This window comes from Zootoca vivipara, chromosome 4, assembly GCF_965207765.1.
Source record: "Zootoca vivipara chromosome 4, rZooViv2.hap1.1, whole genome shotgun sequence".
Taxonomy (NCBI): domain Eukaryota; kingdom Metazoa; phylum Chordata; class Lepidosauria; order Squamata; family Lacertidae; genus Zootoca; species Zootoca vivipara.
The window spans coordinates 33,670,421-33,686,587 of NC_142587.1; the positions used below are offsets into that span (position 1 = coordinate 33,670,421).

Here is a 16,167-nt window from a genome sequence, read left to right on the forward strand (position 1 = left end):
GCGTCACAGGTTGCCTTTCGCCCCGTCGGCTGGCCGCGGCGGCGACTGGTCAGAGAGCAGCAGCGCGTCGGCCGAGCTGCCCGCGGAAGCCTCCAAGGGCGCCTGGAGGACTTGCAGGGAGAGGGCAGCGCCGCTTGCAGAGCAGGAGACGCGCATGGTGTGGAGTGGCAGCCGGGATGGAGCCGGCAGGGTAAGCGGGGAATGAGGTCCGAGGGGCGCCCAGCAGCCTTGTCCTTGCACTGGAGGGGAGGGGAGGGGGGAGTCAAGATTTCTCCCATGATGGAGGCAGGAAGAGGGTATTGCATTTATAGCCCACCTTTTCTCCAAGAAGCTCTAGGTGGCGCACGTGTCCTGCACCACAACCCTGCGAGGTAGGATCGGCTGAGAGGCAGTGGCTGGCACAAGGTTGGACTATGTCCTGCTAATAGCACCATGGGGGCGTAGGTAGGATTTATGTTAGGGGGGCAGGCTTTTTTGCGGGGGTAGAACCTCATTTAGTTAAGTATTTTCATTGATTTTTTTGGGGGGGGAGCTGCCCCCTCCTGCCCCCCTTGGCAGCGCCCATGCCCCTCACCCCGTGGGCGGATGGAGGGGGGGGAGCACAGGGTGGTTGCCAACGTATGGGCGAGCGGTGTTATTGCCCTGATCTGTTATAGCAAACCCGCCAGGAGCCTTGGGGCAACCTTGATGACTAGCGGATCGCCAAGGCATTAGCCTGTGTGCGCCAACTCAGAAGCAAGTTCCCCTGAGCTCGCATGCAAGCGGGCGTGCAGAGGATCGGGCCCCATGGTTGCAGCCCTGATCACGCGGAGTTAAATGCCGCTGAACTTTGACGGGCTTGCTCCGGAGTGAACGTCCCTTTAGCATCGTGCTGTTGGAAGAAGTGGGGGCTAGCTGGAGAAAACAAAAACCATCGCCAAAACCACCGGCCTGTTAGGCTGCTGCGAGACTCATTCTTTGTTTTAGCCTTGCTAATGGTCACCTTCGGCTTTTCTCCCTCTCAACTGCAAATACACGGTCAGCTATTAAAGAGTCAATATTTTTGCTGGGGGATGTGAAGGAAGGAACGTGAAACTGGGCCCTCCTTTTGCTGGTGAAAGGGAATGGAAGGAGACGCGCTCATGTGTGCTTCTGCATAGGCTTTAAAAGATTTGTATTGAGTTTCCTTTTTTGATCGACCACCCAAAGGAAAGTTTGGTGGGTACCGAACAGTAGGAAAGATCAAGTTCCTTCTTTTCCCTCTCCCTCCCCCGACATCTTTCCTTCTCTCTCTCTCAAAGTGAGGTTGGATTTGTCCCTGAGGCCACAGCAATCTGGAGCCACATGCAATCTGGGGAATGTGTGAATGAATGTTTTAATTCACTTGCTCTCATCAGCAGGAAAGAAAGAGGCTAATCTTATCTGGTGATTTGTTGAGTGAGACAGGCCTGCAGGGAACCCTTCTCTCTCTCCCATCAGTATTGGATTTACTTAGCAGCTTACCCTGTTGGCTTTAAAGGATGCCTGGTAAGTGGATTCCTCCCCCCCCCCCCTGTTCTTTGTTTCTTCCTTTGGGAACTACAGTATATGCATTTTCTCCAAGCAGTTTTCATTCTGGATACATTATACATGGGCACAGTTCATCAAGAAGAGATTGAGAAGGAAGAGGTTGAATCCTACTGCATGCTTACTTTTGTTACGAAGTAGGCCTACACATGGCACAAATACACCCTTAGTACATTCTTTCATTTCTCTTTTCTGATCTCAGCCATGTAGAATGACTCTTTCTCTATATATGCATGTGCAATAGCTTTAAAAAAATTGCATACATTTATTCCAATGGGGCTTACTTCCGAATAAGTATGCATAAGATTATGTAGAACATACTCTTGTGTAAGATTATGTAGAACATGGCCATTGGTCCATATAGCTCTGTATTGTCTGCACAGACTGGCAGCGACTCCAAGGGTTTGGCAGGGGACACTCCCAATCCTATCTAGATATGCCAGAGATTGAACCTGGGACCTTCTGCATGCAAACCCCTACCACTGGACTATGACCTTTTCTCTAGCAGATAACTACCACACTGTATTCATAGAATCGTAGCGTTGGAAGGGACCCCAAGGGACATCTAGTCCAACCCCCTGCAATGCAGGAATCTCAACTAGATCACATGTGCATAAAAACCTCCAGTGGAGAATCCACAACCTTCCAATGGATTCTGTTCTGCTGTGGAACAGCTCTTACCGTCAGAAAGGTCTTCCTGATATTTAGTTGGAATCTCCCTTCTTGTGATGAAGCTCCCCCCCCCCACTTTTTTATTTAAAAAGCACAGAAAATTGTATCTTTTTTATTAGTTCACCTGCTTCCTGTAAGTAAATATAAACAACCCTCTTTAATTCCTGCATGTTTCTCTATTGTGCCTGAAGTTTTATTCCATTCGCACGAGCATAGCCTGGCATAAGCAAAATCGGAAGTAGTCTGTAATGAAGTAATTTCCATTCTTTACATGGTAAGTGTTGTTTGATGAGCAACACATCTGCTTTCAAAAATAAACATCCAGTTGCAGTAGTTGAAGATTCATTGCAAATGCGCAGGGAAATTATAGGTTTCGTTTTGGTTCCTAATTTTAAGGTTTAGCACCCGCTCATTTCCAAGGAGGAATTTGTATTAAGCAAATCAGAGTCAATGGTACTTAGACTCTCCACGTTGCTTGCTTTCTGTACAACAGGGTTGTACAGTATCACGAGAGGGTTGCAATTTGGAGAATGTCTCCTCTTTCTATAGCTTAGGCCTAGGCCTGACTGCACTGTTAGAAAGGGATGTGGTACCTGCTTAGCCAGACCTCCATGAGGCCTGACAAGCTAAACTGGTATGTCACATAAACTCTGTGTGCATGCTGCACCCTGCATCCCAGAAAAATTGTGCAATTCACTGGAGTTCTATAACAGATGAATGTGTGTACAAATAATTATTTGAAGGCAGAGTACTTGAAGACCACAGAAATAGTCCAATGCCTATTGGGTAAAGGTAAAAGGTAAAGGGGCCCCTGACCATTAGGTCCAGTCGTGACCGACTCTGGGGTTGCGTGCTCATCTCGCATTATTGGCCGAGGGAGCCGGCGTATAGCTTCCAGGTCATGTGGCCAGCATGACAAAGCCGCTTCTGGCAAACCAGAGCAGCACATGGAAACGCCGTTTACCTTCCCACTGTAGCGGTTCCTATTTTTCTACTTGCATTTTGATGTGCTTTCGATCTGCTAGGTTGGCAGGAGCTGGGACCAAGCAACGGGAGCTCACCCCGTCACAGGGATTCGAACCGCTGACCTTCTTATCAGCAAGCCCTAGGCTCAGCGGTTTAACCCACAGCGCCACCTGGGTCCCTTGCTTATTGGTCCAATGCCTATTGGGTGCATACAGGCAAATTCAGAAATAGATATCACATGCCCATAAACAAAGGGCTGTGCATACATGGCCTGATGTCAGTGTCCTAAATGTATTAAGGCACCTGATCTCCCTACATTGCGCGATACAAAGCTCACATACCATCACTTGCACTCATAGGCTGACTCACCATATATGTTTGCATCTTTTTCAATTGCACCAAGATTGCATGGGTGGGCTTCTGTGTGCAGGAATCTGTGTCCAAGTGCACCATGTGTTATGCTTAATTCTATATTGTCTCTTTCACTATGACAAAACAAAATCTGGGACATGTTGTCATACAATCTGCTAATACGAAGCAAAAACCTTGCTAGCTTATGCAATTATTTACTTGTTTCTCTCAAAAGTTTATGTAAGCAAAAGAGCTTATTGTAGAGTCTGCACACGTTTACAGGAAATTGCAGCTTGGTAGGCTGAGGTAAGAAGGTCCCCCGCTAATTCTCGGCTGCTGTCATAATGGACCATTCTGAAATGCTTGTTTACAGTGACAGACCAGGCCTTTGTGACCCTTGCTACCAATGATGTTTATTGCCACGGAGCTCTGGTTCTCGGACAGTCCTTGAGGAACCATAAAACATCTCGAAGGCTGGCAGTGCTAATTACATCTCAAGTCTCCAATGCAATGAGGTGAGGACACATTCTCAGATTCAATTAACTGGATATCTTCAAAATGTAAATGCAAATTCGGTTCCATAACCCTGATGACAAAATAACAATAAAGCAGGCAGTGTGTTGAATGAGTTGCTTAATTCCCAAGGAAATCGTGTGTGGCCAAAAGTGTGAGCAAACAGGTTTTGTTTTGTTTAGAAGGCAAATTTCCTCTCGTGGTCCTATATTTGGATCACTTTGTGCACAGAACTGTAAGAAGAGACTGATATACTTGGGGGACTGCATGAAGAAAAGAACTGCATGCAGATTTTCAGCCATGAAATGTCCAAACTCCAATTTAGAAATAAACAGTAAATTGCAAGAACTCGGGCCAGGAGGAAGATGAATTTCAAGTAAGTCTTCAAAAAGTTTTATTTATGTAATGATAAGATGAATTCAAATAGGAATCAATTCCAGTATGATAATGAGGCAAATAAAAATAAATTGGTGAAACAGGGCCTTGTCCTGGGATTTTTTTCACTGGAATTTATTTTTATTTGCCTCATTATCATACTGGAATTGATTCCTATTTGAATTCATCTTATCAGTACATAAATAAAACTTTTTGAAGACCTCCTTGAAATTCATCTTCCTCCTGGCCCAAGTTCTTGCAATTTACTGTTTTTTTTCCCTGGACTTCACCAAGAACTCCAATTTCTACACAAACTCCAATTTACACACAGCTATGGATAACATTTCAGTGTTCAGTTAGAATGTGGGAAGGGGTAAGCGGTCAGTCTGGGTTCCCATTCCTTTGTGGGAACTGCGTTTATGAGTAGGAGAGCTCCTTTCAGAAAAACACAGGTCATACATTGGCCAGGAAGTATGCCTGGTGATAGCATCACCATGCATTTTCCCATCTCCCTTTCCATATTCAGACAGAACATCCAAAGAGGGCAATATTCTCTCCAAATATTTGTAATAGTTTTTGTGTGTGTGGATTTTCTTCCCTGCTCCCATTTTATTCACTTACCCATAGCACCGTCTATTGACAAATTTCGTAGGGAAACACTAACATATTTATTACAGTTTAGGAAAGGAGGTCTCTTAGAAGAACTACAGGTAGAAGTTTTGCTTCCTATCAGAAACAAAGAACTGAAGCTTATTCAAAGAAACGGGTTGGCAGTAGGTTCAGACTAGATAAGACAAAAGTATTTTTTTTGCCCAGTTGGCAATAAAGGCATATAAACATACCTGGGACTAAGTCCCATTGAATTCCATGGGGCCATGCTTCTGAGTAGACATGTGCAGCACTTGGCTATAAATTATGGAATTAGTTCCTGCCAGATGTAACAATAGCCACTTGTTTAAATGGCTTTAAAAATGATTAGATTATGCAGGATAGGACAGCTGGTGGCTATTAACTAAACCAAATGGTACCTGCAACAAAATGTTGCAGCACCGAATGTCTTTGTTTATTGTTCCAAGTGTTAGCCATGCCTTCCTTCCATTTGCTCTCCTCCCTAGCAGTCTGCTGCCTTTCTGTGGCCACTGAGAATATTTAGTCTTCAAATGGGCTGTATTGGGAACCCTCCTTCATAGGATTATTTTCTCTCTCTGAATATTTTCTGCAGATGTTGGGGTTTATCTTGAACCTGCTGATACCCCCTCCCCTTGCTCAGGGATGGTGTCGTTTTGGCTATGTAAAAATCAGCACTCGTGCCTGAACATAAAAATAGAGGAAATGACAGCTCAGTGGAACTTGATATTCAGAAGCCGTCTTTGTCTCATACTACTAGATGCTGGAGACAAGCAGCAGGGAAGAACATTCATGCTCTGCTTATGAGCTTCCAGGTGCATGCATCTGGCTGCCTGCTGTTGGAAACAGAAACTAAACTAGATGGACATTTTTTTGGATGCAATTGGACATTTCCCCTCCCTACACATTTACACAGCAGGCAATTCCTCCATTACATATTGATCATTACCCAAACACAGTCGTACCTTGGTTTTCGAACAGAATGCAGTCCGGAAGTCTGTTCAACTTCTGAAATGTTAAAAAACCAAGGTGCGGCTTCTGATTGGCTGCAGGAGCATCCTGCAGCCAATTGGAAGCTGTGAAAGCCGCACCGGACGTTTGGCTTCCGAGGCAAAGTTCGCAAACCGGAACACCTACTTCCGGGTTTGCGGCATTCGAGTTCCAAGTTGTTCATTAACTAAGCTGTTCGGAAACCAAGGTACGACTGTATTCCTCATCACTTGGCAGTCAAGTGCTTGAACCGAAGTGGACATTGAATCGTTCTTCTAAGTCTTATGGTAGCTGATCAACTTTGATTATTAGTTGACATTTAAAATAGTCAGATTGGTTTTGACCTGTAATCTTTGGTTCTTGTGTGGTGTCTTTAACTTGTTTTCCTTACATTTTGCTCCTGCTCCTTCGTTATCAGCAACTGCTTCTTATAGTTCATAGGAAGTGGATTTTGGGTTTTCTTATATTTCTAAAGTGACTTTGTTTGCTTGTTTATCTTGCATCTAGTAGATACGACAGGCGCCTTCCCACTTATGTGGGGGTTACGTTCCTGGGTACCGCATGTATACATGAAATCACGTATAGTGGGGAACGCCATTTAGAAAGCCTATAAACATCCTCTAAACACCTGGAAATCCTTGAAAACCCTTTAAAAAAAACCAGCTGCACTTACCAGACTGGCATAAATGGTGGCAATGGTGGCTCTCAGTCTTCCTCATCTTTGGAGGACGATGTGGAAATGACAACGGGGGGGGGGGGTAGACCGGTACGCTGAAGTGCCTGGCTGTGATTTAGAGGTACCTCCTTTCTCAAACTTCAACTCTCCACCAGGTCAGTGCAAAGGCTCATGGGATTGCAGTTGCAAAGTCTCTGGGGTTTGTAGCCATTTCCCCCAATTTTTACACCACTTTTTGCAGTTTTCCCACTCTTTGTGGCTGTTCTTGTGCAAACATGTGTAAGTGTGGAGATGCCTGTATTTGTTTTTTAAAAATTCAGCTGCTGTTCTCAGTTCAGTTTAATGTCAGAAACCCTGCCCTGCATTTCTTGCAAAAGGAGATGTCTCAAGGCTCCCAATCTTGTACTTTACTTCTTTTGTCAGGGCTGCCCTGAACACCATATTTGACACAGTGGTGGATGTGAATGAAATTGACAGCAATGACTCTGTGCACTTGGCTTTGCTGGAGAGACTGGAACTGGGTGTAACCTTTACCAAGCTTCATTGCTGGACTCTTACTCAATATAGCAAATGTGTCTTCATGGATGCAGACACACTGGTAAGGGAAGCACTGGTTAGAAAAAGAAAGCTTTGCCATGTTGCTTTCAGTTACTGGCAACCTTTTTGTTGGTTGTTGTGGGATTTCAATGGAAGAGATTTATATGTGGGTTGGAGGAAATCCTTGACACCTGTGTAGGTTTGTAAATACCGTATTGACCTGAATATAAGCCGCACCCAAATATAAGCTGCACCTTTAAAATTGGAGAGGAAAAAAGAAAATAAAAACACCTGAATATAAGCTGCTCCATTCCTCACTGTTCCTGGCTACATACTAGGTGGGTGGGAACGACGCTGTATTGCCGGCAGCCTTTCCCCTTACTTGCTCTCTCCCATCCTGGCCTTGGGGGAGAGGACGGGGGACTACGCACGGGGCGGGCACGGCTTTGCCGTGCTCCTGGCGCTGTTTGCCCTGCGTTCCTGACTGCATACTGCAAGGTTGCGAATATAAGCCACAATTTAACTTTTCACAGTCGGAAATTGAGGGGGAACGTGCAGCTTATATTCAGGCCAATACGGTATGTGTGCATAGCACATACATATGAACAATATATGCACACTGTAGGTGCAAATCTGTACTTCGTTGTTCAGTGCAGAATGTCAGTACAGTTATAAAACACCAGCTCTCTATATCTATAACTATATCTACACACTCTAGGGTGTAGAATGTTCTGTTCTGTTATTGAGATGGAAAACCATGAATGCTTAGCAGAGTCCTGTAGTATGTATATAAGTGTCTCCCATCATTTCCAATGTGAGAAGCAACACACTGGTGTCTTCATATTGATGCTGATGGCAGGGCTGAAGGGGAGTGGTAATGGTACGAGATGACATAGCCAGCTGATAGACAAAACAGCTAAGAAAGAGTTTTGGATCCCTGAAATTTGTATAGTAGGGGGATCGGCTACGATTCCAACATGCCACGTCTTTTCTAGGTACTGTGCAATATTGATGAGCTCTTTGACCGGGAAGAACTCTCAGCAGCTCCAGACTCTGGCTGGCCAGACTGCTTTAACAGTGGCGTGTTTGTTTTCAAACCTTCTTTGAAAACCTACAACCTCCTCCTGCAGTTTGCAGATGAACATGGCAGCTTTGATGGTAAGTTCACTGACCTGCTCCCCTTCCTGGTTCTGCTTGAGTGAGGTCCGCGTCGGTGAAGTTCTTTGACGATGTGAACTTTTGATGGAGCTGGACTCTTACTACAGCCAATGTGTTTAAATGGATGCAGACACTTTAGTTAGGCCACTGATCTCTGAAATGGCAAGATGGGGTGAAAGTTCAGAAGTAGATGCTACCAAAGAGAGAGAGAGAGAGAGAGAGAGGAAAGAACGTCAAACAGCAATTGCTTCTGTAAATGGCTTTCATATATACAGCTTTCCTCACTTTGGCTTCACAGGCTACTATTTGCTGGGTGGGGAAGTTGGCTAATTATAAATCCACCCCATAAACTCTTGGCATTTTCAGTGCTGGCTGTGGTTTTTGTTATCTCATAGCTCTCGCTATTCCATAAAGAGGAATGTCCAATAGAACTTGTGGTCCTCCAGATATTGCTGGACTCCAACTCCCATCATCCTCAGCAAGCATGGTCAGTTGTCAGGAATAATGGAAGTTGGAGTTGAGCATCAGCTGGAAGCCCACAAGTTCCTCTTGCTGATGTTTTTTTTTCCAAATATAGCAGGGGTCAGCAAACTTTTTCAGCAGGGGGGCGGTCCACTGTCCCTCAGACCTAGTGGGGGGCCGGACTATATTTTGAAAAAAAAATGAACGAATTCCTATGCCCCATAAATAACCCAGAGATGCATTTTAAATAAAAGGACACATTCTACTCATGTAAAAACATGCTGATTCCTGGACCGTCCGCAGGCCGGATATAGAAGGTGATTGGGCCGCATCCGGCCCCCGGGCCTTAGTTTGGGAACCCCTGAAGTAAATGCCAAGTAAAACAGGGGACCCCTGAAGTAAATGCCAAGTAAAACAGGGAAGAAGGAATAAGAAACATCAGTTTCGGAAACTGATTAAAAATTTGTCACTACCATTTGGCATGAGTAAATTTGGGTTTGAAGATTAAATGGTTGCTTATGCCATGTGTTCCTTTCAATACTTTAGGAGGTGATCAGGGATTGTTAAACAGTTTCTTCAACACCTGGGCAACAACAGACATTAACAAACACTTGCCATTTCTCTATAATCTAAGCAGCAGTGTTGTCTACACCTATGTCCCTGCTTTTCAACAGTAAGTACAGAAATATTTGTTGTTGTTGTTTAGTTTGTTTAGTCGTGTCCTGCCTCTTCGTGATCCCATGGACCATAGTACGCCAGGCACTCCTGCCTTCCACTGCCTCCCGCAGTTTGGTCAAACTCATGTTTGTAGCTTCGAGAACACTGTCCAACCATCTCGTCCTCTGTCATCCCCTTCTCCTAGTGCCCTCAATCTTTCCCAGCATCAGGGTCTTTTCCAGGGAGTCTTCTCTTCTCATGAGGTGGCCAAAGTATTGGAGCCTCAGCTTCACGATCTGTCCTTCCAGGGAGCACTCAGGGCTGATTTCCTTAAGAATGGATAGGTTTGATCTTCTTGCAGTCCATGGGACTCTCAAGAGTCTCCTCCAGCACCATAATTCAAAAGCATCATAGATATCAACAGAAAGCATCAACAGAAATATACCTCTCTCTATAATACATTGGTGAATGTCTACCTTAATCTAGGGCTGAAATCTCAGTGGCAGACCTTTGCATGGGCAAAAATATCTCTCCTAAAGACATACGTCACAGGTTTCTCTTTGTCATAGCTGATAATGGGATGTCTGTACACACACGCAACACAAGATTGCTCACAACCAAGATCATATATAGGTGTTGACCCTCTTGTAGAATCATAGAGTTGTAAAGGGCCCTGAAGATAATCTGGTCCAACACCTTGCAATGTTTCAATACAGTTTCAAAAGCAAGCCTGATTTAGGAAATCAGTAACTGGCTATTCTGAAGTTACTGATCACCTTGTGTCATACAGTACTGTACATAGCATTATATATATATGTCCTAAATATGGTGATCAACTGGTGAATTTATTTATATGGCAAAAACATTCAGCTTGCTGTTTCTGACCATTATGTTTTCGCAAAACCAGTAATCAGGATGGAATAGTTTGACTGCCGTGTTTGTGTAATCCGGAAGAAGCAATGACACACCCAAGAATGCAAAAATGTAAACGCCTAATTATGATCCAGAGCAAAAACTATTCGCTTGATATGCAACAGAAAAGCAAATGAGACAGCCCTTGCAATGCTCAACTGGAAAACCAAAATTCTCTACCAAGCGCTGATGGGATGCTTTCGCTTTGAATGTGAGAGAATCCCTTACATTTAGAAGAGGCCATAGGTGATGGAACAGAATGAGTGAGACTGATGTGTTTCCAGTGCCACTACAAACCAATGGCATCTTGCTAAACAGCATTCTGTCTATCCTGCCTTCAGCCATAATTTAAAAGCCCTCTCCCATGTTGAACATGGTAACACCTTCTAGTTGTCCCTTGCCCTCCCAAGTGCATCGTCAAGTTCATGCTCCGTTGTCTAATGAGCCGTTTGCAAGGAGTTCACTTTCTCCCTCCCCCCCCAACCAGCAAGAACATTACTCCTGCTGTTGGTTGGCCTAAGATTGCAGAAATGAAGGGAAGGGCACGGGACCTTGTCAATAGCCGGAGGACAATAACCACTTGAAGATTGCAATCTCCTTCCCAGGAGGCCACCCTGGAAAGGGTGATTTCAGCCATTGGTTAAATGACAGATGGCTATAACGAGCGGCTTTCGGTCTCTCACCCAACAAGAGCACTGCTGCTGGTGTGACAACAGAGGCCCATAGCTGCCAAGTTATCCCTTTTTTTAAGGGATTTTCCCTTATGCTGAATAGGCTTCCTCGCGAGAAAAGGGAAAACTTGGCAGCTATGACAGAGGCCTTCCCACCAAGCAGAGGATCAAGGCCTGCTGAGTACTTGCACCATCTCCATCTTAGCAAGAACACTAGCAAAGGAAGATCAGTCTGGCCCCAGCTAGATGCAAATGCCTGTTTTCAATTCACATCTTAGTACTGGAATTATCAACCTGATTTCCCTCCTCTACACTTATGTATTTGTTTGTTTGTTTGTAAGCCAGGGTCTGTTTTATTTCCACTTATGTTTAGTTCCTGCAGTAGTGCTGTGTATTGAATTCTAATTGCTGTGAGTCACTGGAAATATTTTTTTTAAAACTATATACCCATGAATGAATAAATAAAGAGTTCTGCAATGCCTTGCCAGAGATGAACCATCTTGCACCTGCTTTTAAAAAATGGGGCTTAATATAAACTCATTTTTAAGATTACATGTGTCCTTTTTTGTAGTTTTGGCAAAGATGCAAAGGTAGTCCACTTCTTGGGACCATCAAAGCCATGGAATTATAAATACAATCCTCAAACAGGAACAGTGACAGGAGACGGTTCATCCTCAGTATCTAACAGTCAGCTCTGTTTCCTTAAACTCTGGTGGACAACGTACAGTTCCGATGTATTGCCATTACTGGAAAAAACGCAGGAGTCTTCTGAGCCACAAATCCAGAGAGAAGAGGTAATTTTTTGGAAAGGGAAGCTTTTTGGTTTGGTTTCCTTGCTTTGTGGAAACCAGCTTTTGAAACCACAAGAACTTTTGTTATATACCCCGGGGGGGGGGGTCTTCAAAGAAAAAGGGGAGGAATAAGGGCAAACATCGCCTCCCCCACCACCATGCATCCCTGGGGCATACCTAAAGCACTTCTTGGGATATATGTTTGAATGTGCATTTTCATTCCCTGCCTGGCAAAACTATTCACATTTTAAAGGCGAACTTGAGCTATAGTAGAACAGCGATTTGCATATAATATAGTTGTTAGCAGTGATAATAGAATGGCAACTGTCAAAATAAATAAAAAGTGAAATGTAGCGGAAAAGGAGACAGAATATTTAAAATGCATGGGGTACAAACATAGGAGCTTTCATGGATGAAGAACTTTCAAAATTACAATAATTTTTGTTGTTATTAGCCTAACTTGAGTGGAGATGAAAGTAAATTGGAAAGAGGAAATCCTGCCATTAGCAGTTCTTTGCCAGCAAATGAGGAACATGTATCTGAAACAGTTGCAAATTCACCTGATGAGTTAGCTTCCAAAAATGTAAGTACTTTTTGTTTCTGCTAATTAGTTACAGTAACCTTAATTCTAAAAATTTGAATATGCTTCCAAGTGTTCTGTATTTAAAATTGATTTAAAGTATTGTGCCAGCTTATCTCCCGACTATAAATGACATGAGTGTGCTGAAAATCTGAGGGTGGGGGGGGGGGATTCCATTGGCCAAGCAATACTATTAAATTAGGATTTCAATTGTAAATAACTTACTATAATGTGATTTTCTGTTTTAAAATGAGTGGTTTGGACCAGACAGAGAGAAGCAGCATTAGTGTGATTCTGGTTTTCTTTCATGAGTTTTCTGCTTCTTGTTTGACTCTTGTAGATGCACATATCTCCCTGATGCCGGGGGTGGGGTGGGGATCTCTTTAAAGGATTTAGGACAAGACACAGAAACCTGGTGATACTAACAGCATGTTTATACTTCATTCAGTTCACTTGGGGTTTTCCTCCCAGTAAGTGTGCTCAGGATTGCAGCCTCAGAGCGAAGTACTCCATTTCTGATTACTTTTGGGAAGTGTCTTCTTTCCAGAGCAGAGATGGAGCTTATTAAGCTATATTCAGTTTAATCCTTAATACTTTTACCGCACAAAATGCTATGTTGTAATCAGTGGAACTACAGTCGCATCTTTGTTCTTGAACAAAATCCTTTCCGGAAGTCCGTTCGACTTCCGAAAACGTCTGAAAACCAAAGTGCAGCTTCCGTTTGGCCGCAGGAGCTTCCTGCACTCAATCAGAAGCCGTGTAAGCCGCATTGGATGTTTGGCTTCCAAAAAAGTTCACAAACCGGAACACTCACTTCCGGGTTTGCGGCATCCGGGAGTTAAAACGTTTGAGTCACAAGGCGTTCGAAAACCATGGTACGAGTGTATGTTGCATGCTAAGTAAGTTTGAGGAACTCCGTTTAAAAATGAGGGGTTTTTTAAGGTGACTCTGGCTGGAATCTTAAGAACTCAAGAATGTCCTCAATGAGGGATTGGAACAAGTGGATCTCTCGCTCAGCCAGGCTCAGCCAGTTGAAATCCTGCAGCCTGACTCAGCCAGGGCTTAGCCAAAGAAGAGTAAGCCAAGACCAAACTAAGTCCCCCAAAAGTGGTGTGGTAGGATGGCCAAGGGGAGAAATACTCCACCCCAAACTCTCCTGGTATGTCCTGCAGCAGACCCTAAGGTCCGCGAATAATAACAGCCTAAGGGTGCCGGGCCCTAAAGAAGCCAGATTATCCTCCACCAGCGCCAGGGCCTTTTCACTGATGGCACCGACCTGGTGGAATGCTCCGTCCCATGAGACTAGGGCCCTGCGGGACTTGCTCTCCTTCCGCAGGGCCTGTAAGACAGAGTTATTCTACCTGGCCTTCAATTTAGCCTGATCCTCCCTTTTTCTACGAAGAAACCCCACATTTAAATACTTCCCTGGTCTCCTAGCTGGCCATAGCAGGACTAACTTGGCCAGTTAGCCCTGACGATGCTACATTGATGTTGTTTTTAAGCTGTTTTTAATCAATGTTTTATATTTGTTGTTAGCTGCCCTGAGCCCGGTTTCTGGACCGGAAAGGGTGGGATATAAATAAATTATTATTATTATTATTATTATTATTATTATTATTATTATTATTATTATTCAGCTCAGTCACATGACTTATCAACTCTCTTTTAAAAGCTTGTTTTCCCACTGCCAGGCTCAGGCCAGCTCAAGTGACAGTAGCCCTGCTGCTGAAGGGAGTTTGGAATGGGAGTATTTACCTTGGCATAACTTGAGTTGGTTTCCTATACTGTATTTCGGATTGCTTTGCCAGGGAACAATACAAGCCCAAGGTCTACCAGGGCAATCTGCAGTTTGGAGTAGATGTATCTCTGGCTGAGCTGGTTAAAGTCTTGGCTCAGCCTGCAGCTGCACGATTGTAAGTCTTCCACTCCAGCTCAGCGAGCTCAGCAAAGGGATGTTATGGATGGGAGAGTGGAGAACAGGGCAGGTGGAGACTTACCACTGTTCCAAACTCAGTTCATCTTGGTCATGTGATCTAGCAACTGAAAGGACGTTATCCTGGTGAAAAGGGTCATGTAAGTCACATTCTATTTTAAAGGCTTGCTTTCCCTCTGCCAGGCTTGGGCTGGCTCAACCAGCAGTGGCCCCACTCTTGAATGGAGTTTGGAATAGGGGTAAGTTACACCAGCATAATGTACTCCGGTGTATATTGGCTTCCTATAATTTAAATCAAAAAACCAAGATCATGGCCACTGGTCCCATCACCTCCTGGCAAATAGAAGGGGAAGAAATGGAGGCAGTGAGAGATTTTACTTTCTTGGGCTCCTTGATCACTGCAGATGGTGACAGCAGTCACGAAATTAAAAGATGCCTGTTTCTTGGGAGAAAAGCAATGACAAACCTAGACAACATCTTAAAAAGCAGAGACATCACCTTGCCTACAAAGGTCCGTATAGTTAAAGCTATGGTTTTCCCAGTAGTAATGTATGGAAGTGAGAGCTGGACCATAAAGAAGGCTGATCGCCAAAGAATTGATGCTTTTGAATTATGGTGCTGGAGGAGACTCTTGAGAGTCCCGTGGACTGCAAGAAGATCAAACCTATCCATTCTGAAGGAAATCGGCCCTGAGTGCTCACTGGAAGGACAGATCGTGAAGCTGAGGCTCCAATACTTTGGCCACCTCATGAGAAGAGAAGACTCCCTGGAAAAGACCCTGATGTTGGGAAAGATGGAGGGCATAAGGAGAAGGGGACGACAGAGGATGAGATGGTTGGACAGTGTTCTCGAAGCTACGAACATGAGTTTGACCAAACTGCGGGAGGCAGTGCTATGGTCCATGGGGTCAGGAAGAGTCGGACACGACTAAACGACTAAACAACAACAACAAATAATTTAAATCGCTGTGTTAGTTAGGGTTGCCATATGTCTGGAATTTCTCAGACATTGCCCCGTTTCTGGGCAGGAATTGCTTTAATGTCTGGGAAAATCGGGCCGTATGGCAAGCTCAACAACTTTTGTGTCCAGATGTTCAGTTTTTGAAATATGGCAACGCTAGTGTTAGTGAAATGCTACCCCTTCGTTTTATATAAGTATGGTAGAATGGGATGTTGGTGGTCACTACACATCTGTGTGGGTTGTGACATACCATAGTGATGTTCTTAATAGCTGAATCTCAACAGAAGAGGCTATTTGCTCCTATTCCTTTTGTCTTTTGCAGCTTATTTTGAACCTGTAAGTTACTTCTACTTTGAAAAATGATTGACCAAGTGATGATGTATTTAAAGATATGGGCCAGGCTCCATAATGGCTTTGATAAAAACTGATCTCTTCTTTTTCTGAATGAGCAGTAAGAACTTGGTAAAACAGGCACTTTATCTTTATCAGTCTGTACAGAAATCTGAGGGCAGTCCTGAGGTCCACATTGCTGAGCCGAGTGAATCATCTCCAGAGCCCACTTTTAACCCAACTCCTCAGGAAACTGTGAAAATGGTAAATAGGCCTTTTGGCGGCAATGTTTATTTCTGCATTCTGCTCTGAAAACAGTGATTTTGGAATGGGCATCTTCGTAAGGTAATCTGTACAGACAAATAGCAACGTGATCCACTAATTTTGTTCTTTTTTTAAAAAAACAGAACAAAGAGTGCCCATTCTGCTGCCCTCTTTGCACTCATCCCTTCCATACCTTG

General features: G+C 44.1%; 1 protein-coding gene across 2 annotated transcripts in view; it reads left to right on the forward strand.

Annotated features, from left to right (window-relative positions):
• The window catches only part of GYG2 (glycogenin 2), a 19,298-nt gene continuing 3,131 nt past the window's right edge, over positions 1–16,167 (forward strand). Inside the window, exons 1-9 of one of the 2 annotated variants that reach the window (XM_035115355.3) lie at positions 1–190; positions 1,380–1,506; positions 3,908–4,049; positions 7,139–7,313; positions 8,248–8,410; positions 9,419–9,545; positions 11,684–11,906; positions 12,358–12,486; positions 15,866–15,970. In XM_035115355.3, coding sequence (XP_034971246.3) covers positions 1,500–1,506; positions 3,908–4,049; positions 7,139–7,313; positions 8,248–8,410; positions 9,419–9,545; positions 11,684–11,906; positions 12,358–12,486; positions 15,866–15,970 — 1,071 coding nt within the window. In that variant the 5' untranslated portion in view covers positions 1–190; positions 1,380–1,499. Of the gene's footprint in view, positions 191–1,376; positions 1,507–3,907; positions 4,050–7,138; positions 7,314–8,247; positions 8,411–9,418; positions 9,546–11,683; positions 11,907–12,357; positions 12,487–15,865; positions 15,971–16,167 lie in introns of both variants that reach the window. The other variant, XM_035115356.3, reaches the window with a different exon arrangement.